The sequence below is a fragment of the Eucyclogobius newberryi genome, unplaced genomic scaffold, assembly GCF_026437365.1.
Source record: "Eucyclogobius newberryi isolate DKJ021-1_F unplaced genomic scaffold, fEucNew1.0.hap1 SCAF_4, whole genome shotgun sequence".
NCBI lineage: Eukaryota > Metazoa > Chordata > Actinopteri > Gobiiformes > Gobiidae > Eucyclogobius > Eucyclogobius newberryi.
The window spans coordinates 1,698,324-1,725,446 of NW_027316056.1; the positions used below are offsets into that span (position 1 = coordinate 1,698,324).

Here is a 27,123-nt window from a genome sequence, read left to right on the forward strand (position 1 = left end):
GTTGGAGTGATGGAGGTTCTACTTTTGGGGATTCAGAGTGATCAGAGTGAACAAATGGAGGTGGGGGTGGTCTCCTGTCCTCGCCCAGTCTAGTAGACGCACGGCTACCAAGCAACGACATCAGTGGAAATATCAAAGCCTAAAGAGTAAAACTGTACAGCGGAAGCACCGAACATCAAAGAAGGGGAGGAAGATGGAGAGTCAGCCCTGGAATTAAGCCGGTCGGACTCTGAACCTAAAGGATACAACAACAAAGACATCTCATGACCTAATGGGCTTTGTAACACCAAAGCAATGGAAGAATAACTTTTAAGGACTACGACGATGTCTGAGGAATAAAGTCTGGCGGTAATGCAACACTCGGATGCCAACCGCCATAAAACAACAACAACAACAACAACAAGTCAAACCAACTTGTAAAAGGAAATTCAACGACCCTGACACGCAGTCTGTTTTGTTACAGACGCATGTGGAGGACTGAATATGTTGACGCACATGTGTTGCGTAATGCGTTATCAGTCCTTTGGGATGAAAGACAGGTTTACCAGCGTGATAAAAAATATTCGACAGGGCGGTTTAGGAAAGACCGGTCAGTGAGTCGGCAAAATAATTGAAAAATAAAATATTTTAACGTTTTTTTTATCAAAATGCTGATACGTCGGCTAGTTTCGTACCGGGTCGGTCGGGTTACGGCAAACAGACATATTACTTTGCTCAGCCTTACAGTGGCTGGTGGTTGTATTACATGTTATATTCCATTAATTTGTGAGTTTGACAAATAAAACGTTTTATGTTTTATTCTCCTCTCACTCCTCTGATTTTTTCCTGTTTTAAGACATAAACGTACTGTTTGTTCTGACACTTGGGTTCTGGACTGTTATATGGGGCCACTGGACCTGTCTCTTCCTAAAACGTAATGTCTGAAACTGGCTGCATTTTTTTGAATATGTGGCATTGGCACAGCACAGGTGTCAGCCTGGGGTGATGGGAGAAGTGGCACCTGCACTTCTGCGCTCTGGGAGGGGGTTGAAGAGACAGATCTGAGACTTACAAACTTGGGAGCGCAACTTACAAACATTCTTCACCAGCCGCACGCACTGCTTCCGTTCCATCAGAAAGTCAGTGATCCACCTGCAGGTGGAGTCAGGCACGTTCAGCTGGGAGAGCTTGTCCTGGAGTTTAGTTTGGGTTGGGTTGGCAGAGGTGGCCACATTGGGGAAGGGGTGTCAAATCTGCAGTAGAAGGAGCAGAGTTGCTGAGCCAGTTTTCGGTCGTCTGCGGAAGGGGGGCTCTGGACTTGTAAATGGTGAGAAGTCGGAGCCCACTCCACACAGAGGCGGGGTTGTTGTTTGAGAACTGCTGCTGTCTATTTGGTGCATAGGGGGAAAATAGGCGAAACAGTACAGCTTGTGCTGAATGTCTTGATTCGGACTTCGTCCTACAGTTTACCTATTGTTTAAATAGCTGTAATTTGCGTCAGTTGTGTTGTCAGCCTTAAGATTATTTGTACTAGTTTACAGATAATGAGTAAGTACACAGTAACCAGTTATTGTGTCCCATATGATAAATATGCCAGATGATATAAACAAGATAGTTGCCCGAGACATAAAGAAGGTAGTTACATACGAATATCTTGGCCAAAGTTCACATTCCCCCTTTTGAACACATACCCATGTAACCACACTAAAGAGGCGCCAGATGCTGTCTCAAATAATAAGAGAAAGTTAACCCCACGAAACACATAATACTTTAAACATCAAAGTAAATCATTGTATACATTAGCAAAACCATAAAGGCAACCATTTAATGATAAAACACATAATGTCTCTTTAAATTGGCAAAGTGTACTCTTCTAATTGATCGCAATTTATCATTTAAATTAAATCCAGTAAGAAAATTATTATATCAAATATTTTTTTTTAGAAGTCATTCATTATGAATATTTTTGTTATGATTTGTGAGTGCAATAAAAGTGAATGTACAGAATCAACAATTAATTTAGAATACTGTTTTCCACAGGTTAAAAATAGTTGTTTTTTTTTCAAAGGGTTTTTACTTGGTTACATAAAGGTTGATAAAATTATTTCTTTTAAACTATTAAAACTTCCCACGCATAAGTTCTGCTTCGAAAACATATTTCACCTAACTACAGAATCTGAGGTTAGTTAACCCTCCTAACAGTTTTTAGCCGGATAGCAGCTTTCTTAATTACCCTTAGTTACCTACACGTCCCGCGTGTTTTCGGAGTCCAACTCACAACCATATCAAACTACCCAGGGACTACAAATGGAAATTAGCATTCTTGCTATTGACCTAATTCCGTCCCTTCCAATGTTGCCTCTTTTTGCCACAGATCAGCACTTCCGTTGTAATGGCACTTCCGGTCAAAAACTCAGTTGGTTTAACTGTAGAATGATTGAAAATTCTCGCCTCTAAAATATGCTCTAAAGTAGATTAAGTTGTGAATTTGGAAAGTTTACCAGACTTTGGATTAAATGGGACCTTAATTTTTTTGTTTAGTGTGACTTTGTTTTATGTGATTGTTCTGTGCTATTTAGTATATTTGGTATTGTTTATTACTACGTGGTCATGTTCCATGTTTTGTGTTTATATGGTCTAAAATAAAAAGAAAAAAACTAAATGAAGCCACAGTGACTGTGCTGTAATCAAAGTTAAAGGCAGTCCAACTATTAGTGTTTCACTTTATTTGTTGTGATTTTTAAAAATGCAGTTTATAAAACACAGTAAGAGTTGTAAATATGTGTGTGTTTGTGTGTTTGTGCTGCAGGTGTGTGTGATCCACCTGCATTATTTCCATGAGCCTTTCCTGCTGCTCACAGACCTGCAGAGCGTGGTGGACACTCACAACAGCACCATCACCAGGTACTGAACCGGGTCTGAACCGGGTCTGAACCGGGTCTGAACCAGGTCTGAAACAGGTCTGAACCAGGTCTGAACCGGGTACTGAACCGGGTCTGAACCGGGTCTGAACCAGGTCTGAACCAGGTCTGAACCAGGTCTGAACCGGGTCTAAACCGGGTCTGAACCAGGACTCACACAGGACTGAACCAGGTCCTGTGTGAGTCCTGGTTATAAGAGTTCTTTTTGTCTACATTTTAGGCAAGGCAAGGCAAGTTTATTTGTAGAGCACATTTCATACACAAGGCAATTCAAAGTGCTTCACAGCAGGAAAAATGCATTCAAATCACAAAGAAATTACAGAAACAGAAATACAATAAAATTAACTAAATTAAAAATGATCAATCCAACTGATTTTCTAAACTAATAAAATCACAAACAAAAGAGAAGAGTGCAAAGAAAAAATCCCTTCAGTCATATGCGCAGCTAAACAAAACTGTTTTTAGCTTAGATTTGAACATTGTCAGAGTAGAAGCCTGTCTCACATCTTCAGGAAGACTGTTCCAGATTTTAGCTGCATAAAACTGAAACGCAGATTCCCCATGTTTTGTCCTGACTCTGGGCACCAGCAGGAGGCCGGTCCCTGAGGTCCTCAGAGTCCGAGATGGTTCATATGGCACTAACATATCCAAGATGTACTTTGGTGCTAGGCCATGGAGAGACTTGTACACAAGCAGAGCTGCTTTAAAGTCTATTCTCTGAGCCACAGGGAGCCAGTGCAGAGACCTGAGAACAGGACTAATGTGATGGTACTTCCTGGTTCTAGTCAGGACTAATGTGATGGTACTTCCTGGTTCTAGTCAGGACTAATGTGATGGTACTTCCTGGTTCTAGTCATGACCCGAGCAGCAGCGTTCTGGATGAACTGCAGCTGTTTTACAGCTCGTTTGGAGAGACCAGTGAGCGGCCGTTACAGTCTAATCTACTGGAGACAAACGCATGGATAAGTCTCTCTAAATCTGGTTTTGACACTATATTTTTGATTTTGGCAAAGTTTTTTAGATGGTAAAAAGCTGCTGATGTTATTGATTTGACGTGGCTATTAAAGTTCAAGTCTGAGTCCATTATTACCCCCAGATTTCTAATTTGGTTTGTAGGTTTTAGAGCGAGACTCTGAAGGAGTCTGTTTTGTCCAGAGAACCATTAGCATCATGAAAATACCACTACGATTATTGTTTTTAGCAAACTTGTCACAAGAAGAATCTTGGAGAATTTTTCTACCTGTTTTTCATGAATGTACATTATAAAGCTGTGTTCAGACCGCTGCGTCCAAATTCACGCCGGACGTCAGAGTTGGACACCCGTACATTTGAAGGCAGATGTCCCGGACGCACGTCCAAAAAACAAACTCACCAGCAGACTTGCATCCGAGGCGTCCAGCGCACACGAGCAGTAGAGGAGTTGTAGTGTTTCCCAGTGTTGCTGTTCTCTTGGTGCGGTGGCCGAACAGGCTGAGAAAGTGGCTTTGGTGAATTTACTTTACAAAGTCCAAACGGAGGCGATAGACTCCGGGGCCTGTCTGGGACCCACAGATACTTCAGAGCTCAGCAGAGTTTAGTCAATATCATGATTTGCTCCAAGAGCTGCGTCTTGAGGATTTTTAAAAAATCGTTGCAGAGTTTGTTTTGGGTCTTCTTCTGGGTCGTGCATGGGCACGTCATTAGAGCGTAATCTCTGATCGGCTGCTGCTCCGCTTTTCTGCGTTGGCCGCTCAAACATCCCCAGCGCACCTCATCTGATGCTCAAAATTCTCAAAAATGCAGGATTCACGCTGCAAAAATGCAGGACGCCCAAGACGTGCATCCACATAGACTTTGAATGTAAACTGGACGCTTTGACGCAGCGGAGTGAACCAAAAAATCCCCAAATTAGTCGGACAGCTTTGCAAATGACTTTTGTTTCATTGTGAAGTTGTATGGAACACACTGGAGAAGGTTTGTCTAGACTTTACCCAACTGTGGTGCTGTGTGCAGACTGGTGCATTCAGACGGCAGCCTCGTGGACCTGTGTGAAGCAGGACTCTACAACCACAGCAAACCCACAGAGAAGAACCTGGAGGCTCAGGAGGAGGCTCAGGAGGAGGCTCAGGAGGAGGCTCAGGAGGAGGCTCAGGAGGAGGCTCAGGAGGAGGCTCAGGAGGAGGCTCAGGAGGAGGCTCAGGAGGAGGCTCAGGAGGAGGCTGTGCACTCCCTCTCTGATCACGACACAGGTCAGTCATCCACAGATAGAAGAAGACTATATTCTCTGCACATTCTCCTGAAGACACACATATTTGGCTCTTGCATGTAAAGAACCTGAGCTTCTACACACAAAGCATCGATTGAACTGTTATTCCGTGTGTCCATTACAAATGCTTCAGTTCCCAGTAGTCCCCACAAAATTGCACATATTTGGGACATATAAATCTAAAGCCAAGTTTACATTTCTTGCTTCATTTTGTTCAAAAGTGCTCTTCAAATTATAGAGCAGATTATGATGTCACCTAAAATTGGTATAATTGTTTGGCACAAACAAATCCTGTTGTCTCGATATTCAAATTTGGGGCGTACAGATGCTACTTTTAAGGCTCATCTTTGTCTCCATCTGAGGTTGGGCAAAAATGAGTCCTTGTCATGAGGTCAACACTGAGGGTTAACGTTAGCAGCAGAGATCTCCTCACTGGAGCCTCCTGACCAGCAGAGGAACAACAGCAGGTCAGGAAACAGACTACAAAGCACCTCCTCTTCACCTGCGCTGTATTCATGAGAATCATTAACAACCAATGTTTCCATCACAACAACACAAATAACACAACTGACTTTAGGTGAGTGAAATGACTGCCACTGTTGAATAAAGAGCTGCACTAAACCTGCTCAGTGTGACCTCTAAACACACTTTTAAGACTCGCCATCAGCAGCACAGCCATGTTACACCAAATCCTGTCTTTAGTCTTTAGTTATGTGTTCAAGTTAATACATAACATCAGACTGGCAGATGCTGCTCTAAAACAGCTTCATATGATTTGAACTTTGAGTTTATTGATGGTGATTTTATGAAATATTCTTTCACAAATGTCTCTGTATTTGACCAGCGCAGTGGATTGTGGGATGCCTCACAGCTAGTAGTGCTGGTTAGGAGCCCCTCCGGGCTCCTCATTAACGTCCCATCTCCTTAATTAGGTTGTTATTAGGTTGTAAACCTGAATCATTCTCAATAACTATTTGTTCAAATTTGGTATTTGTTTGTTTGTGTTTTATTAAAAGTGCAGTTATTGTGATTAAAAGTACAAACACATACAAAATACAGGTACATGTGAGAACAGTAAATATTCATATCCAATGATGGCCTTGGACTATCATGAACATAATAACGGTTAACTCTTTTAAAAATACAAAATGATATACATATAGCACAAAATCAATCAAATATAGACAAAAAGCAGAAATTCAGTTTCATATAGGAAAAAAGCAACATGAAAAATACATAACAGTGTATACAAGTGTACACAAATATGAATGTGTGTTCCATTCATGCACGTTAGACAGAATGATGATGATGTATGATGTCTATGTTTCATCAGAAGAAAAACAAAACAACTCTTTTCTTCTTCCAGCTCGTGTTGTGTTTTCTGAAGAAGGATTATATTTTCAGAATATGAATTCATTTGTGGAGTGGATAATAATGCTTCCTAATATTCCAGTGCTGGTGTCCTGGCGCCTGGTGGTGGACCGCCTCTCCGTGCTCTTCCTGCGCTTCCTCCTGTCCCTACAGAAGCTGCAGCGCCTCGTGTGGTGGCTACTGGAACTGCACATAGTCAAAGTGGTGTCAGCGTACATAATCTGGGTGTCTGTCAAAGAGGTACGCACACCTTCTATAGTCATTATATAGTAATTATCTAGAAAATCCTATTGGGGACAAACTTAAAAAAACAGCTTTTGTAGAACATGGGTCAGGATTTTGATCAGAAGAAATGATTCCCCTTTAGAATATTTACACCTGAATTACCCATAATAAATGGTTAGAAATACTTAATGAATAAAGAAAAATGGTTTATTAAGAATTATTCAGGCTTAATAACTACTTAATATAGCGTTAGGCGTTAGGTTATTTACACTATTTACACCTTAACTTCCCTGAATAATAATAATAAGCACGTACGGAAACCAGGACTCACACAGGACTGACAGAAACAGATTATTTCTTGAGATTTTTTCAAGCGTAGTAACTATTGAAGTCAAGGGTTAGGGCTAAGGTTAGAAGCTAGGTTATTGATACAAAAAGAAGTTCCTATTTGTTCATTATGAATTATTGTTCATTATTTGTTCCCTTTGTTCACAGAAGACTTATTTCAAATTGTTGCTGATGTATTGTCATTTTAATTCACTTGTCATTTTTTACACATCCATCCATTTTCTCCCGCTTGTTCCCTTTCGGGGTCGCGGGTGACTGGAGCCTATCCCAGTGACTTCAGGCCTTAGGCGGGTGCACCCTGGACAGTGGCCAACTTGTCCAGGGTGTGTCCACATAAACAACAAAATATTCAGATTTGAATTAGCAAAAGCTAAAGCACATGTGCTTCAGTAGGTCACTAACGGTCGTGGGCGGCAGTAGCTCAGTGGTAGAGCGGTCAGATCCACTCAGCCACAGGTTGTGGTGCGATCGCAGCCGCCTCGGATGATTACTGTCGTTGTGTCCTTGGCGGTAGAAAAGCAAATATCAAGCCTTGAAATAATTATTTTTAGGTCCCTGTCAACATGACAGGTACCGATCATTTGGTACCTGTCATGGCAAATTCTGAATCGGTCACAAGGAAAGGAAAACAGAATAACATAATTAATGAAAAATTAACTTTTTATTAACATGTCTCGTTATCATTTACAGGCTGAGAAATAGATTTTCAAAGTTAGGGGCCAGGGGGGCCCCCTACCTAAAAAAGTGAGGGGCCCCCCAGCAATTTCAGGGGCCCACAAGCGCGCGGCATCGCGGCGTCATAAGAACAAGATAGATGTGTTCGGTTATTAGCATGTACAACAATTTAAAGTACTTTTATCTGTTATTTGATATGAAGAGCACAAATAGTGAATCATATAAACCAGAGATCATGATCTTTAAAACTGTTTAATTCAATATAATAATGTTTCTTAGATACGTCCTACAAAATAAACTACTAACATATATACATTGCCCTGATGCTAACAACTCCAAAGGGGGCGGGGCCCTTGGGGCCCTTGGATACTTCCACATTGACATTGTCCCTAATGTGCAAAATTACAGCTTTTGTTGCAAACAACTTTAAAAAGACTGAATTGTGGACTGAGGAGATTGATGCCCGCCAACCTCGATGTCACTTTTGGGGCAAAATTAGAGCGGGCATTTCCGAGTACAACCGAACACAGCGGCCAATCAGATGCCCGCTTTCATCGACGTTAGATCACGGACACCGCTCGGCCAATGAGAAGCGAGAAGACTGCGAAGCGGCATGTCTGTCAAAACGAGACTTAAGCGATGGAAATGCCCGCGCACATGCGCTCCGCTGCTTCCTCCGCTGTACAACTACAGCAGTAATCGTGGTCTGTAGTACAGCGCGCCCGAGTTTGTGCAGAGGAATCGCTTTGGGCGTGTTCACCGCGCTGTTTTTGCCTATTAAAAATATGTATTACGGCGAAAAATTTGCGTCGGTCATTGTGTCCGGAACGTTGATTTTGGAGTCGGTCAAAACTGATTTTTGCGCCGGTCATTGACCGTGTCCGGCCCGTTATTTCGAGGCTTGAAATATACAAATGTGTAGTGTATAGTTGAGTAGTGGTTATTATAAAGTGTTACAGAATAAACTAAATCTACATGTGCTTCTTCTTAGAGTTTATACTTCACTGTGATTGGTTCAAAAGTTGGACTGTCATTCACCCAGAGCATGTCAGAGGCTTACCAATAATACAATACATATATTATATGTATTGTACATTGTATATCTATTATCAATATTGTTATATCATCAGGATTAGAGATGTCCCGATCACGTGGTTTCAGACATGATCGAAATCAGACGTCGCCTCCGATCACTGATCGGATATACATTTTACTCTTATTAGTTTGATCAGCGCTTTATATTTCAAGCTCATTATTAGTCTCTCACCTCCGCATAATGCATGAATGGATCACAACATTTGACTGTCGTAAAGCCCACACTTTACGGCAGTAAACTTTAGTTTGTTGTTTTCAATCCTGCACGTCACAGCAGAGCATCACACACATGAAGGAAAAATGCTCAATAACTGTGGCATCGACAAGAAATGGGTTGATGTAATTGTGCGCGACAAACGCTACTAATATGAAGAAAGCCATGGGGAGATGGGGGAGCGGAGTGCGGGCTGATAGCGCGGCGTGATAGTCACCGTGGCGACCGCGAGGATCAGAACACTCGCCCCTGACTTACTCTCGACTCGACATTTGGACGGATTTCATCAAGAAAAACATACATTTTATTATTGAAGCCAGAAGAGTATTAAGAGTTCTGGAAAGCACATTATGGCCTTACTTTATGACACTGTTGCACTTTCATTTAATACACACTTTGTTTATTTGTTTACTGCTGCTGGGTATTTGAAGTTGAGCTGCTATTTTTATCTAATTCAAATTTTGCACTATTATTTCTTATTCAAGCTACATCAAAGAAAGGTTTCACTGTTAAAGTGTTAAAAGATAAAATAAAAACTGGGGACAACCTGTTTATGTTGCATTTGTGCATTTTTTGGATGTGTTATGAAAGTATCGGATCGGGACTTGGTATCGGCAGATCCTCAAAATCAGTTGACTCGGAATCGGATCGGGGCCAAAAAAACCTGATCGGGACGTCCCTAATCAGGATCCTTGTCAATGTAATATCTTTAGATTACCTTGACGAGATAACCAATATAATCTACTTCTTCTGGAAGTTTACGCTTTATTCAAATGGATAAAATCCACCTGTCACTCACCCAGAGCTTTGCTGAGGTGGGAAAGAAAACTTGTCTTTGTTTGAACATAGAGCTGTGTTCAAGAGATCATGAAATGGCGATTCTACCAAAGTGTCAGATTGTCGCAGGAATGAGATCATCATTTTTATCTCCATTTGGCTACCCAGCTTCTACGGATGTCTCAATATCAGATTTTAATATTATATAAATTCAAAATACGCTTCTTTTTGGCATAGCGGTCATACCTGCTTCTGCTTCTCGATCTTGTCAGCTCTCTGAAGCTAAGCGGGAGAGAACCTGCTTAGTACTTGGATTGGAGCGAAAACAAGGCAAAGCTGGACTTCCGGTTATGGTAGCGTTGTTGGCTTTAAAATCATTCTTTGACCCACTTAATTCCATCCATCCATTTTCTCCCGCTTGTTCCCTTTCGGGGTCACGGGTGACTGGAGCCTATCCCAGTGACTTTGGGCCTTAGGCGGGGTACACCCTGGACAGTGGCCAACTCATTGTAGGGACACAGACACTACAGACAAACATTCACTCTCACATTCATTCGGGTCAATTTAGAGTCACCAATTATGCCTAACACTTGCATGTCTTTGGACGGTGGGAGCAGCCGGAGAACCCGGAGAGAACATGTGATGTGGGTCTGGTCCGGAACTCAAACCCATGATCTCCTTCTTGGGAGGCAAGAGGCATTGCTTATTAAAGGAGGATCTTATGTTCCACATGCAAGTGTGATGCATCATTAGAAAGCTTATGTCTTCTAGTTTCTGCACATGTGCACATGACACACTGTCAGGGCTTCAGAACTTACACTACAGAGGCCCAAACATAAACAAAACATCCTTTTTTTAGTCTCGCCTGAATATTGTCCATGTGTAATGGTCCTGAGCAGGACATACTTCATTGTGTGCTTATGCTGTTCACTGCACATGCTGTTTATCTTGTTGACAACAACTGTGTAAAGTTTCAGATCTCTAGGAACAGGCATTTTGGTGCTGTTGACCTTTTTGTATCAAAAAGTATAATATTATTCGGAACAAGTGATCCAAATATGTGCCAACTGTGCCAAACTGTTTTATTACAATTTTAGCTCCTCTATGATCATAAAACATACATTTTGATGTTTTGTAGGCCACTAATACCTATTATAACTGCTAAAAACAATGTATGTGAAAATGTGTAAATATGAGTTTACCCATGGATTTCCCATATCGAGGTGAAAAAAAATAAAGAATATTTTTATTTTATTTTTGCTTTGATATAATAATACATATATCTAACAAAATGCGTGTCCAAAAGGCTAATAAAATCAGAAAACGTGATGCGTAAAATCTAGTCGTCAAATGCCCAAAAATCTAGGCTCGGACAGCCTTACATACATGAATATAGAGGATTCCCGCCCCGCATTCTAAAGCTATTCTTATTGGCTAAAATAATATGTCAATCAAAGTCTGATACGTGACCGCATGCTAGCGATATGTGGCTATAAACAAAGGAACCATATGCGTCGGAAGCAGCCCTTTTTCTTTTGCGGAGGCTGTAGCAAACAAACCCGTGGACAGATGGTCTCATTCTGTAGGCAACAGTCTGAAGAAAAGATCGATGCCAAACACCATCTTATAAGTCAAACAGGTCATTTGTTATGGACGGAGAAATGCGCCGGACGAGCCTTAATCCTGACCATCGTCAAAGAAGAAAAGTGTATTTACTTGACAATATCTTGAAATCGGATAACTTCAGGAAAAATACAAGTGGATATTGTTTTTCAATGATTCCTTACGGACAGACTGAGCACAAGGATGAACAGAATTAAAGCCGTTTCGTCCGTCATAAACAGCAAACAGGACATGCGTTTGTAAAAGTTGAGACTTTCTCACAAACTATTGGCAATTGCTTCTTGGGGCAAATTATTCAATGACATATTCGTTTTGTTGAGAAAACAAGCTTTAAAATTATGTATAACTTGCTGGTATTGACCGCGGAAATAAAAGTGATGATGTAAGAGAATATTTGTAATTTGGAAAATGCTCGCCGGCCACAGGTGGATGGTAACAGGTTTTAAAGAGATTAAAGGCATTATTTATTTGTGTTTAACATCAGACTTTATGCTCCATGTTGGCTAACTACTTTAGTACATAAACTCTGTGACTAAATACATCTACTCATCACTGTATCAAATGTGGGAGATTGGATTTATGGGAAATTGGAAAATGCTTGCAGAGTGCAGTGGAGTGGAGTTTTTTTGGGGGGGCCCTTCAGTAGGAATAGACTTCCCTCCCTTTTACGATCATTTACTTGAAAAGGTTTTGGGTTCGATGCCCGTTTCCAGCATGAACCCTTTTGTTTTCTTTTTTACGCTTTCAGTGGTTTTGTGTTCTTATGGTTCTTGTGAATATTTGTCGATTTCGATCAGAGAGATTAAAAACATTCAAAAGTTATCAACCGTGAGATCAATACAATCAACCTAATGGCATCAGAAGCAGAGGCGGAGCCAGACATTCTAAACATCCAGGGCTTAGCCCAAAAAGAAAGGGAGGGGGTTCATTCAGCCCAATACTATGTGGTTTTAGTGCCCCCAATACTGTATTTCCTGTACATACAATAATACCTCCAAAGGCAAAGACAGACCATGGCCTCTTCTGAGAGAGCTCCTCCTCCAAAAACAGAACAGCAGAGGTGACATTTAGTTACACTTACTTTTTTCAAGAAATTGTACATCTTGGTGTTCTGATTTAAAACAATCAGTGACAAAACTGTGAACAACCTTTTGCTCTCAATGTGGGGTCAAACCCACAACCCTGGGACTAAGTCAGTCTTACCTTTAGCAGACACCTTCCTCATGAGCTGTTTGTCCTGTAGTTTCTCTGCTTTAGCTTTGTACATGAATCAAACCTGAGCCACTGCTACAACCACAATGACTTCATGGTTTAAACGATCATGTGCTGTTGTTGTCTATTCTACATTAGATAAACTTTGTTTTTCAGCACATGTTCTGAATGTCTCTTTTTTCTTTTTGCGTTTACATGTAAAAAATGTAAATATGAAAAGAACGACACGTATAAGTTGAGATCACTTCAGGTATGGAACCCTGGTCTATTTACAAGATTATTATTATACCAAGACAATTCAATTTGAACATTTGAATCCTTCTATGAAAAAACTTGTCTCAAAAATTCCAGAAAACAAAGAGGATGATATAAATTCCTTTCTGGACACCCTCAACTTGCGAGGGGGAAAAAGAGGATCTGAAATAACAGTTTTGGAAATACAAGGTACAAGGTACTCCTTTCCTTTTGGCAACTTTGAACTGGGCACTTAACCATGAGTTCTATTGCATCATCACTCCTATCTTCATTGTCAATCCCATTAAGCCATACATCAGTTTAAAGATTATTTTGTCAACAAAACTAATATGTCATTGATTTGCATACATGCCCCAATAAGCAATTACCAATGGTTCGTGATAAAAATGAACTTTTCATAACACATTTCTTACCCTTATGGCCGGACTCAACAGGGTTCAATCCATTTGTAACTGTACTCATTCTGTCCGTAATAATCCAGAGAAAAACAATATTCACTTGTATTTTTCGTATTTGAAGAAATAGTCCTGTTTTCTTCTGTGAAAAAAATCACAACTAAAGCTCGTCCGGCTCATGTATCTGTCCATAACAAAAGATGGTGTTTGGTATGTTTTCTTCACACTGTCAGCTACAGAATGAGACATGTGCATGTTTGTCTGTTCATGGGTTCGGGTTGGACAGCCGTTTAACGCTCGTTGAGTGTTTCCCCTGAGCTAGCGTGCTAGAATAGTCACCATGAACATTTTGATTGACATATTATTCTAGCCAATGAGCCAAGCTTTCGAACGGTGGGTTTTAGGATTCCCCCAGAGCGAGTCTTCACTATTCTTACACGTACCAGCGATGAAGAGTACCAGTACCAGTTTGTTCCGTGCACCATGTTTTCTGATCGTGTTAACCTTTTGTTAGATGTGTTATTATACCTTTAAAAAAAAAAAAATATATATATATATATATATATATATATATATATATATATATATATATATATATATATATATATATTATTAGGCAGAGCAAAAAATGTGTCTGTTTGCCGTAACCCTTTACCAACTTGGTAAAAAAATAGCCGACAAAAAAAAAAAAAATCTATATAATATATAATATAACCCTAACCCATTTTGTCAAATATTATTTTTCTCTTATATCACCTTAATTGTGTATCACTGGAACTCGCTAGAAATATTTTAAAGCCGAAAATGTCGCAAAAAACCGTTGAGAAATGTAACCAACACAAACGGAGAATGTCTCATTGAATGTTCAGAATCACGACACGTGGCGGTCACTGCGGGTCACTGCTGGTCACTGCTGGTCACTGCTGGTCACTGCTGGCCACTGCGGGTCATTGCTGGCCACTGCGGGTCACTGCTGGTCACTGCTGGCCACTGCGGGTCACTGCTGGCCACTGCTGGCCACTGCTGGTCACTGCTGGCCACTGCTGGCCACTGCGGGTCACTGCTGGTCACTGCTGGTCACTGCTGGCCACTGCTGGTCACTGCTGGTCACTGCTGGTCACTGCTGGTCACTGCTGGCCACTGCGGGTCATTGCTGGCCACTGCGGGTCACTGCTGGTCACTGCTGGCCACTGCGGGTCACTGCTGGCCACTGCTGGCCACTGCTGGTCACTGCTGGCCACTGCTGGCCACTGCTGGCCACTGCGGGTCACTGCTGGTCACTGCTGGTCACTGCTGGCCACTGCTGGTCACTGCGGGTCACTGCTGGTCACTGCTGGTCACTGCTGGCCACTGCTGGTCACTGCGGGTCACTGCTAGCCACTGCGGGTCACTGCTGGTCACTGCGGGTCTCTGCTGGTCACTGCTGGTCACTGCTGGCCACTGCTGGTCACTGCGGGTCACTGCGGGTCACTGCTAGCCACTGCGGGTCACTGCTGGTCACTGCGGGTCTCTGCTGGTCACTGCTGGTCACTGCTGGCCACTGCTGGTCACTGCTGGCCACTGCGGGTCACTGCTGGCCACTGCGGGTCACTGCTGGCCACTGCGGGTCTCTGCTGGTCACTGCGGGTCACTGCTGGCCACTGCGGGTCTCTGCTGGTCACTGCGGGTCACTGCTGGTCACTGCGGGTCACCGCTGGCCACTGCGGGTCTCTGCTGGTCACTGCGGGTCACTGCTGGTCACTGCGGGTCACTGCTGGTCACTGCGGGTCTCTGCTGGTCACTGCGGGTCACTGCTGGTCACTGCGGGTCACTGCTGGCCACTGCGGGTCTCTGCTGGTCACTGCGGGTCACTGCTGGTCACTGCGGGTCACTGCTGGCCACTGCGGGTCTCTGCTGGTCACTGCGGGTCACTGCTGGTCACTGCGGGTCACTGCTGGTCACTGCGGGTCTCTGCTGGTCACTGCTGGTCTCTGGCAGAATAAAAAAATGGCAACAACAAGGTGTGTGTTCAGCGTGTCAGTGATAGATCGGTCGAAGCGAGGGAAAAGAGTGAGGAATAAGAATAAGTTGATGGTTTTAAGACATACTTATACGTGGCGTGATGTGCTAGTGGACTTGATGGTGAAAAAGAGCAGATTGATTGCTATTCGGTGAGGCTGAGGGCCAACAAAGCGTCCGAACATTCAAACAAAGTGAAGTTAATTATCATTAAATGGGTGGATTTTATTTACAGATTTTTTACGCCTTCAAAGTAAAAAAAATAATAATTTACCTACATACAATTCACGGTGTTACAATTGATGGGATGGAACACAAAATTGCCTGCTGCAGATGATGTTCTATTATATTTGACTAAACCACACATTTCCTTACCCAATGTGATGGCTTTTCTTCAAAAATGTCTGGATACAAAATGAATGTACACAAATCTGAAATCCTCTCATGATGGCATCCCCCTCTGAGTCTGAAAAAGAATCTCTTAGACATTTCGCTGTGATCTCGAAAAACTCTTAGGTTATACTTGAGTCAAAGGATTGAAACTATAAAAATAAATGTTCTGCCCAGATTTCTCTATCTGTTCCAGACTGTTGGAATAAAACAATCTCCAGATTTATATGGCAAGGGAAGAAACCTTGTATCCGGTTAAAAGGAAAAAATAGGTTGGGGCTTACGTTGTCTGAAAAATCAAATTGATTTTGTGCCAAGTATTCCTGTACAGACCAACAGTTGAGCCACTTGGAGGATGTGGAGAAAAACTTCACTTGCGACCTGGAAAGAGCCAATCAAAACATACAAACCAAACAATGTAAAAGATGTAAAAATCTTTAACTTCTTTGGCTATGGTTTTTTTTACCAAATAGTAATTACCTTTTGTCGTTTGATTTTTTTCAGTACCAGTACATTTTAGAGTGTAAATTGATGGACAAAATTGTGCAGCATTGCATCATACTGTAACTGTGTTAAATCTTATTTTTTTATGATGACATCTTTCCAGTTGTAACTCAAAACCAACGCGCCAAGTACCACTGGTCCTGGTTCCTCCACATACATTTTGTGTTGTGTGAACTGAAAGTTAGCACCGTTCTTTCAGTACTTTCAGATCTTTCTTATTTGGAACTGAATAACGGTGGCCAGCCCTCATACCTGCTGCCGACTGGTCACATGTGCCCCTCCCAGTTCTCCCACTCGAGAGCTGTGGAAGGAGCGAGACTATGTTGAACAGCATAAATAGGATGGACAAGGCAGGGAAGGAATCAATTTAGTTTGTTTATGTCTACAATCCTATAAATGTTACAGTTGATTTGAACTGGTATTGTTGTTTTTTAAAGCTTCGAATGGACTGGCCCTACAATACAATACTCTTCTTTGTCCCAAGACCACTGGTCCTATTTTTATTCCCTGGCTTCTAACACTGCATGAGTTGTGTAATCCTCTGTTTTCATTTATTTAAATTGATCTTACTTAGTTATTGCTGTTCTGTGGTTTTATGATTTAACTTTGATTTCCTTTAATTTGTTTTATAGTTTTAGGATTAGTAATACAAAATTGAGCATTTGGTACACCGTTTGTTTTGTGTCTGAGCAGCACTTTGGAAACAGTTCTGTTTATACAATGTGCTGTAAAAAGAAGTGCATTTAAAATAAAGTGTTTGTTGAAGCGTTTACTTGGGCCTCAAAACTCCATTGACTCCTTTAGAATGTACTTTAGGTGGCAGGAAAAAAGGTACAAAGAAACTATCAAGGACTGAACTGACATAGGAACAGGCATCAGACAAATGGCATTTATGTTTTGTCATACTGTGCCATTTGTGTTAGTTATTATTTATATATAGGTATATATATATATATATATATATATATATATATATATATATATATATATATATATATATATTTGTCTTGCTCTCCTTTTGTGTTTGTTTATATTTTAAAAAAAGAAAGGTTTAAAGGTCCCAAATCAACTTTTCAGAGCTTTTAACATTCTTACAGTGCTATTGGTGCCTCATAAATGTGTTGTATAAGTGTATTTTAATTGAGTCAGTCTCTTTCCTTCTCCTTGGATGAGCAGACAAACTGAAAGCCCATCCTCCAGGAAGCACTCTGTTATAAATATACCCGTAGGGTAGACTACAAAACGGGAAATATTGCATAATATGGGACCTTTAACTGTTCATATGTTGTATAATAAATGTTATAGTACTTCACTATTTTTGTTTTCATATGTCCCTTCTTTATTGACTGAATAAATATTTAAAATATGATAAATATATAGTGAAAAGAAACACCAATATTTGTCCAAACAAAAGTGAAACTCTTTAGTCCCACTCACCGTTTATCTGCGCAGGTGTGTGTGTTCAACCTAGTCTTCGTCCTGTGTGTGGCTGTGGGCTTGCCCTGCAGAAGGTGGCGCCCCCTGCTGTCTTCGGTGTGCACTGTCTGGACCTGTGTAGTCATTGTCTGCAAGATGCTTTACCAGCTGAATGTGGTGCAGCCCATGAAGTACTCCTCCAACTGCTCCATGGTACACAGCACTACACAAGGACACAAGGTACACTAAACATCTCATGGTCGTCACTTATTCACTTGACTGTTACAGGTGGTTAACTCCAGTGTGGACATGTCTAAGTCTGTGCTGTACTCAGGACCGGTAGACCCTGCCCAGTGGGTGGGGCTGAGGAAGACCAAAGGGAGAGTCCTGGACTATCTGCTGGTAAGTTAGCAAGGGTCCAATTCATATCAGAACTATACAATGATATTATTTAAGGATGCACTGGGATTTACATACAAGTATTCCTTGGTTTGGTTGGATAGTACCTGTGGTAAACATTTATCATAGTTTAAGTCAAAAAGTTGAAAACAACCCTCTATTCATCTCAATACACAGATTCCATCCAAAATGCAGAGACAATTAACCCCCTAACCCTAATCCTAAGGAACACAGTTTAAATATCCATTTAACAAAACAAAGATGGGATTTATTGTTTACAATTCCTCAAATGTAAAGGGCCAAACTAGCTAAATCTGAAACATTTTAATTATGTTAACTGTGTTTACAACCCAGTGGACACTACAGGTTTTTAGGATAAATATGAATATGAAATATTCAATACATTTAAAATTGGTTATAAACAATACATTTTACTGGTTTAGTTTAGTTTCGGTCCTGATTTAGATTTAGCCTCTTTAGTACTGCTGTACTTCTGAAGTTAGTTCTGGTTCAAACTAATCAAATCCTAGTTTAATTCTGGTTTAGAACTGGACAGGCAATTTTGCAAAGCAATAGCTTTTTGTATTTTATTTTTCACAAAAATCTAATGTCATTATTCAAAATAGTGGAGGGTAGTTTTGTGTGACCCCAAACTGATAAAAGTGGCAGAGCATTTTGCACCTTTCCTGCATGGCCTCCGGACACGAGTTGAATAGCCCTTCTCATTAAGAAGATAAAACTGTTTGATTGTTATTTCTTCAACCTGGATCAGAAATACTGGGGCTGGACTACAGTAGCTGTGGCTTCACTGTCCTTGTGGATTTATGGAATCAGTGCCACGTGTGAGGATCTACTTTCACCTTTTTCTCTATATTATGTTGTTGATGACTCTATATTAGGATGTGATGAATACTAATGGAAATAAAGACTATTTCCTGTGTTTTTATCCTACAGGGAAGTTTTATACTAACTATGTACTATAGAGACACCACACAAATGAGGAGCACAGCTTCAAAACTGGGTCCAACATCAGGTCATGCCTCCCCAAAGTCTGAGCAAAGTAGATCGGGGGCCTAACTGTGCAAATCGTCCTGCAGGTGTCTACCTAACATAAGCCGCCATATGCACTTTCACAAATTGTTTCTGTAAATGGAGGAAGTCAATGCTCACCATCTTCACCATTTTGTAACTACTTTTATTAAAATTGTGGGTGCACAGTGGCAGAGCGGTTAGAGTTCTTGCCTCCCAATGAGGAGATCATGGGTTTGACTCCCTGGCCAGACCAACATCACATGATCTCTGCACGTGTCTGATGTGGGGTTTCTAGATTAATTTGTCATCCATAATTATGCCTGAGGATATATATCGAAGGACTTATTATAACCTTGAAATTAAACAAAGCAACACTGACCTTGTGATTGGAAATTGTATTAAGGCATATTAAGCAGAACTTTCAAGTGGAATAAATACATGCATTCAAAAATACATTTGACTTAGAATGAGTTATGTTTACAACCCAGTAAACCCAGTAACCCAACCTCAGTATGAAAATGGACACATTTGACTGACTTTTGGCTTTCTTGTTGAAAGTGCAGTAACATTGCGAGTGCAGTAGGGGGAGCTCAATGCCATTGAGCGTCACTTCTTCCTGGCACGGCGTGAAGAAAGACGTGTCCTTGCTTTATTTCTCATAAATATCCCCCTTTACAGGCCTTTTACACCTACATTTCTTCAGATGTCTATTGCTGCCTTTTCTCCCCTGTTCGCTCTCTGGTCGTGTTCTGATGTTTGTGTTTTTCTCTTTGAGTTTATATATTTAAAAACTGAAAGTAAAAGAAAAGATGATGTCATAATCTCAGATGGTGGGCAGAGGTCAGCTTTTGCCATTGAAAAGAATATTCTTAATGACATACTCTAAATGATGTCCAACTAAACAAAACAAAGTCATCGTTTTTGGCCTAAAGAAAGAGTGTAGTTTGAATTCTGAAAGCTTTTAATCATGACGCATGTCAACAAAAGATGTGAGTGTAACACCCAGTTGTCCAGGAACGCGTCACAGCAAAAGAACAATGAATTCTGTCAGCTGGACCGGTTTTAGAAAAGAGCACATTTTGACTTTCTGATCTTGGCGTCTCCAGAGTAACCTGACCATGCTGGCTCTGTTGGCCTTTGAGGTGACAGTTTACCGGCATCAAGAGCTATATCGTCTACGCCGCGGCAAGGCCCCGCCCCCTACTAGGACGCTGTTTGATGACATCACTAGGCATCACCTTGATGAGGGCCTTCTCAACTGCACCAAGTACTTTGTCAACTACTTCTTCTACAAGTTTGGCCTGGAGGTGAAGATACTTTGCATTCTCATTAGTGTTCTCCTGTTTGATATTTCACCATAATGTGTCCTGTTTTAGACATGCTTCCTGCTGGCAGTGAATGTGATTGGTCAGAGGATGGACCTGTTTGCAGTCGGCCACGCCCTCGCTCTCATCAGCATCATGTGGCGTCGCAGCAGGAGTCTCATCTCCGCGCTTTGGCCTCACTACTGTTCCTTTCTGTCGGCTATTTTGTGTGTGCAGTACATCCTCTGTATAGGGTTTCCTCCTGCTGCCTGCACAGGTAGGCCTAGAAAAATAAATGTAGAAATACAAAATAAAATAATTAATCCCAACATAATCGTGGGGTATAATTAGTACAAAATGGAATTCATAGGATTTTACAGACATTAAAAAATAGTCGCAATACATTTGCATTAAAATCACAATATAATATGAAACCACCAAACATAACCATTATGCGTGTGGATTTAGACACTGGCAGAGTAGATGTCTGTCTCACATCTTCAGGAAGCTTTGTAGGTTTTAGCTGCATAAAACTGAAATGTTTAGTCCTGACTCTGGCACCAGCAGGAGGCCGGTCCATGTTTAGTCCTGACTCTGGCACCAGCAGGAGGCCGGTCCATGTTTAGTCCTGACTCTGGCACCAGCAGGAGGCCGGTCCATGTTTAGTCCTGACTCTGGCACCAGCAGGAGGCCGGTCCATGTTTAGTCCTGACTCTGGCACCAGCAGGAGGCCGGTCCATGTTTAGTCCTGACTCTGGCACCAGCAGGAGGCCGCTCCATGTTTAGTCCTGACTCTGGCACCAGCAGGAGGCCGGTCCATGTTTAGTCCTGACTCTGGCACCAGCAGGAGGCCGGTCCATGTTTAGTCCTGACTCTGGCACCAGCAGGAGGCCGGTCCATGTTTAGTCCTGACTCTGGCACCAGCAGGAGGCCGGTCCATGTTTAGTCCTGACTCTGGCACCAGCAGGAGGCCGGTCCATGTTTAGTCCTGACTCTGGCACCAGCAGGAGGCCGGTCCATGTTTAGTCCTGACTCTGGCACCAGCAGGAGGCCGCTCCATGTTTAGTCCTGACTCTGGCACCAGCAGGAGGCCGCTCCATGTTTAGTCCTGACTCTGGCACCAGCAGGAGGCCGGTCCATGTTTAGTCCTGACTCTGGCACCAGCAGGAGGCCGGTCCATGTTTAGTCCTGACTCTGGCACCAGCAGGAGGCCGGTCCATGTTTAGTCCTGACTCTGGCACCAGCAGGAGGCCGGACCATGTTTAGTCCTGACTCTGGCACCAGCAGGAGGCCGGTCCATGTTTAGTCCTGACTCTGGCACCGGCAGGAGGCCGGTCCATGTTTAGTCCTGACTCTGGCACCGGCAGGAGGCCGGTCCATGTTTAGTCCTGACTCTGGCACCAGCAGGAGGCCGGTCCATGTTTAGTCCTGACTCTGGCACCAGCAGGAGGCCGGTCCATGTTTAGTCCTGACTCTGGCACCAGCAGGAGGCCGGTCCATGTTTAGTCCTGACTCTGGCACCAGCAGGAGGCCGGTCCATGTTTAGTCCTGACTCTGGGCACCAGCAGGAGGCCGGTCCATGTGTAGTCCTGACTCTGGCACCGGCAGGAGGCCGGTTCATGTTTAGTCCTGACTCTGGGCACCTGCAGGAGGCTGGTCCATGTTTAGTCCTGACTCTGGCACCAGCAGGAGGCCGGTTCATGTTTAGTCCTGACTCTGGGCACCGGCAGGAGGCCGGTTCATGTTTAGTCCTGACTCTGGGCACCTGCAGGAGGCTGGTCCCTAAGGTCCTCAGAGTCCGAGATGGTTCATATGGCACTAACATGTCTGAGATGTACTTTGGTGCTAGGCCATGGAGAGACTTGTACACAAGCAGAGCTGCTTTAAAGTCTATTCTCTGAGCCACAGGGGGCAGTGCAGAGACCTGAGAACAGGACTAATGTGATGGTACTTCCTGGTTCTAGTCAGGACTAATGTGATGGTACTTCCTGGTTCTAGTCAGGACTAATGTGATGGTACTTCCTGGTTCTGGTTCAGGACCCGAGCAGCAGCGTTCTGGATGAACTGCAGCTGTTTTACAGCTCGTTTGGAGAGGCCAGTGAGCGGCCGTTACAGTCTAATCTACTGGAGACAAACACATGGATAAGTCTCTCTAAATCTGGTTTAGACACTACTTTTTATTTCGGCAATGTTTTTTAGATGGTAAAGAGCTGCTGATGTTATTTATTTGATGTGGCTGTTAAAGTTCAAGTCTGAGTCCATTATTACCCCCAGATTTGAAGGTTTTAGAGTAAGACTCTGGAGGTAACACTTTCTCTTTGTTTCTTCGGGCCAAAGACGATGATTTCAGTCTTGTCTGAGTTCAGCTGGAGAAGGTTGTTTTGCATCCACACACTGATCTGTTGGATGCAGTGACAGAGTGAATCTACTGGTCCATAGTCACCTGCCGATAGTGAAACATAGATCTGAGTGTCGTCTGCATAATTGTGATAGGACACATTTTCACTGCGTATCAACTGACCTAACGGCAGCATGTAGAGGTTGAACAGAAGGGGTCCCAGGACTGACCCTTGGGGCACCCCACAGGTCAGGGACATGTGGTCTGATAAGAGCAGTCTCAGTAGTGTTGTATGATCTAAAGCCTGACTGGGACCAAAAGAGTATATTTGTGTTGTTCTAGTATATTTTATATATATACAGTGAACAATCGTTTATCGCGGGGGTTACGTTCCAAAACTAACCCGCAATAGGCAAAATCTGCGAAGTAGAAACCTTTAATTTTTTACAGTTATTATACAATGAAATACTCCATAAAACATTGAAGCTCACACGCCGCTCTCACCGGCCTCTCAAACTTCAATTTGGCAAGCGGTTTTACGTACGTGTACATGTGAATCCATAACGTTATTGACACAGGTAGAGAAGACGCGGAGAGACTGTTTAGCCAATCAGAATGCAGAACACAATGCATGATGCAAATCCGCGAAGCAGCGAGACTGTGAAAAGTGAACCGCGTTATAGCGAGGGATCACTGTATAGTATATATTTGAGCTCATTGTGGCAGCCAAAGCCTCCCCTGACCAAACCTGTTTTCCTGCAGATTACCCCTGGAGAGCACCCTCCTCCAGCCTTGACTCCAATGTGGTGAAATGGCTGTTCCTCCCAGACCACCGCACGCCCCCCAACCCTGTCTTTCTGCTCTGTAAGTAAATCCACGCTCCTCTTTTGCTGGTGGACTCCAAAAATGTTGGTTCATTTTCAAGACAATACGTTTAGAGATATAATTACTGTGACGTGTTTTGGTTGCTATCTGCGAGCCATCTTTAGTACTGTCACCGGCTTTGGTCTCACTCAGCTGTTATTACTTCCAGAGGCGTGGTCAGCCTCACGGACCTGGCAGGTCGCTCAGACTGATCACACATCCTGTCGCCCGATGGTCTCCGCTAACAACATAGCTAATAATATAGCTAAGAAAATAACACCACCGACCAGCCGAGGGCAGCATGATCACAAAAACATAGTCACCCTACAATATACAAGAGGCATTCAGAGGGCCATGAAAAAATACAATCTTAACCCAGAAGTCAGGCCTTACAGAAAGCTTTGACAAACTAGAGTACATCCCAGGGGCTAAAGTTGTCCGTAATGGTCCAGAACTGTGTTTCGGAACCTTAAGTGATAGAAAAAAGGTGGATATTAAGATGCGTCTGCATGCACCAAATTAACAGCAGTAAAAGGAGTGAGAGGCACATGTTTTTATTGTATATTTTGAAGAGCTGAAGTGAAGATAATACCAGAATTCTGTGGTGGGTCGGGTCTGGTTTGGGTCAGGTTTGGGTCTGGTTTGGGTCAGGTTTGGGTCTGGTTTGGGTCTGGTTTGGGTCAGGTTTGGGTCAGGTTTGGGTCAGGTTTGGGTCTGGTTTGGGTCTGGTTTGGGTCTGGTTTGGGTCAGGTTTGGGTCAGGTTTGGGTCAGGTTTGGGTCAGGTTTGGGTCTGGTTTGGGTCTGGTTTGGGTCTGGTTTGGGTCAAGTTTGGGTCAGGTTTGGGTCTGGTTTGGGTCTGGTTTGGGTCAGGTTTGGGTCTGGTTTAGGTCTGGTTTGGGTCTGGTTTGGGTCTGGTTTGAGTCAGGTTTGGGTCTGGTTTGGGTCAGGTTTGGGTCTGGTTTGAGTCAGGTTTGAGTCAGGTTTGGGTCAGGTTTGGGTCAGGTTTGGGTCAGGTTTGGGTCTGGTTTGGGTCAGGTTTGGGTCTGGTTTGGGTCAGGTTTGGGTCAGGTTTGGGTCAGGTTTGGGTCAGGTTTGGGTCAGGTTTGGGTCTGGTTTGGGTCAGGTTTGGGTCTGGTTTGGGTCAGGTTTGGGTCTGGTTTGAGTCAGGTTTGAGTCAGGTTTGGGTCTGGTTTGAGTCAGGTTTGGGTCTGGTTTGGGTCAGGTTTGGGTCTGGTTTGAGTCAGGTTTGGGTCAGGTTTGCTGCCCCAGCGTGCAGCGCTGAGCACACCACCATCACATGTTCTTTTAAAGGAAATAAGTAAATAAATAAAGTAGCCAATTCAGTCAGAGGAGAAAACACGTGAACAGAAGTAGTATTCTGTTCTCCACAAACCAGCCTGTGGGTTTGATCATCTAACGTTTGGCTTTTGAGTACACACATAAACACATAAAAAGAGTTGATAAACCAGAATGATTTTGTGTGGTTTAATGAAGAAAAATATTGAAAGCAATGACACATTTGGTTCCACAGGCTATGGCTTAACTTAGTTAAAACCCTGGTATTGAAGAGAACGTTCGGATTAATTCTAGGATAATGTAAGGGAACCTCACTTTAATGCCACTCTGCAAGTTTCGGCCACTCTCAGGTCTCACGTGCCCGAGTGAGTCTCAGATGTGGATCACAGCCTCCTCAGAGCTCTTTGGGTCCTTAGAGCTGTCTGTGGTGCTGATCCTTGTGCAAGGTTAAGTGTTCAAAGAGTTTTGACGAGTCCAATCAATAAATCAAAGTTTATTTGTAGAGCACAGTTCATACAAAAGTAACTCAAAGTGCTTCACAATAGTAAACACATATTTAAATCACAATATAATATAAATCACAAGACAAAACAGAAAAGTATAAATCATTATATTAAAATGTATTTAAAATTAATGAGTTGCCTTTGTGGTTTGATAATGGGAATAAATGGAAAATGCGAAAAATCACTATTTACACAGGTACTCAATATTTACACGTCAGCATTTACACACATCAAGGGGGTGAATATTTCAACCTCAGGGGTGTTCAAACCAGGCCCTCTATCAATCTGCAGTACTTACAATGTGAATCCCTAAAGTGTCATCAAAATTGTAGAAAAAGAATTGGCCTATAACATACAACATGATAACATGATACACTTTTCTGTCAAAGGTTGTGCCCGAGCAGCGGTCAACAGTTAAACAATCAGCGGTCAACAGTTAAACAATCCGCGGTCAACAGTTAAACAATCAGCGGTCAACAGTTAAACAATCCGCGGTCAACAGTTAAACAAGCAGCGGTCAACAGTTAAACAATCCGCGGTCAACAGTTAAACAATCAGCGGTCAACAGTTAAACAATCAGCGGTCAACAGTTAAACAAGCAGCGGTCAACAGTTAAACAAGCAGCGGTCAACAGTTAAACAAGCAGCGGTCAACAGTTAAACAATCCGCGGTCAACAGTTAAACAAGCAGCGGTCAACAGTTAAACAAGCAGCGGTCAACAGTTAAACAATCAGCGGTCAACAGTTAAACAATCAGCGGTCAACAGTTAAACAAGCAGCGGTCAACAGTTAAACAATCAGCGGTCAACAGTTAAACAAGCAGCGGTCAACAGTTAAACAATCAGCGGTCAACAGTTAAACAATCCGCGGTCAACAGTTAAACAATCAGCGGTCAACAGTTAAACAATCCGCGGTCAACAGTTAAACAAGCAGCGGTCAACAGTTAAACAATCCGCGGTCAACAGTTAAACAATCAGCGGTCAACAGTTAAACAAGCAGCGGTCAACAGTTAAACAATCCGCGGTCAACAGTTAAACAATCAGCGGTCAACAGTTAAACAATCCGCGGTCAACAGTTAAACAAGCAGCGGTCAACAGTTAAACAATCCGCGGTCAACAGTTAAACAATCAGCGGTCAACAGTTAAACAATCAGCGGTCAACAGTTAAACAAGCAGCGGTCAACAGTTAAACAAGCAGCGGTCAACAGTTAAACAAGCAGCGGTCAACAGTTAAACAATCCGCGGTCAACAGTTAAACAAGCAGCGGTCAACAGTTAAACAAGCAGCGGTCAACAGTTAAACAATCAGCGGTCAACAGTTAAACAATCAGCGGTCAACAGTTAAACAAGCAGCGGTCAACAGTTAAACAATCAGCGGTCAACAGTTAAACAAGCAGCGGTCAACAGTTAAACAATCAGCGGTCAACAGTTAAACAATCCGCGGTCAACAGTTAAACAATCAGCGGTCAACAGTTAAACAATCCGCGGTCAACAGTTAAACAAGCAGCGGTCAACAGTTAAACAATCCGCGGTCAACAGTTAAACAATCAGCGGTCAACAGTTAAACAAGCAGCGGTCAACAGTTAAACAATCCGCGGTCAACAGTTAAACAATCAGCGGTCAACAGTTAAACAAGCAGCGGTCAACAGTTAAACAATCCGCGGTCAACAGTTAAACAATCAGCGGTCAACAGTTAAACAATCCGCGGTCAACAGTTAAACAATCAGCGGTCAACAGTTAAACAAG

At 42.7% G+C, this 27,123-nt stretch overlaps 1 protein-coding gene across 1 annotated transcript in view; it reads left to right on the forward strand.

The window, feature by feature from the left end:
- LOC140377306 (piezo-type mechanosensitive ion channel component 2-like) overlaps window positions 1–27,123 on the forward strand; it is a 196,398-nt gene that overhangs the window by 57,368 nt on the left and 111,907 nt on the right. The window contains exons 16-23 of the mRNA XM_072462675.1: window positions 2,789–2,883; window positions 4,893–5,128; window positions 6,599–6,756; window positions 17,680–17,856; window positions 17,932–18,045; window positions 20,181–20,381; window positions 20,451–20,655; window positions 23,479–23,580. Of these exons, the coding sequence (XP_072318776.1) occupies window positions 2,789–2,883; window positions 4,893–5,128; window positions 6,599–6,756; window positions 17,680–17,856; window positions 17,932–18,045; window positions 20,181–20,381; window positions 20,451–20,655; window positions 23,479–23,580 (1,288 nt within the window). The remainder of the gene's footprint in view (window positions 1–2,788; window positions 2,884–4,892; window positions 5,129–6,598; window positions 6,757–17,679; window positions 17,857–17,931; window positions 18,046–20,180; window positions 20,382–20,450; window positions 20,656–23,478; window positions 23,581–27,123) is intronic.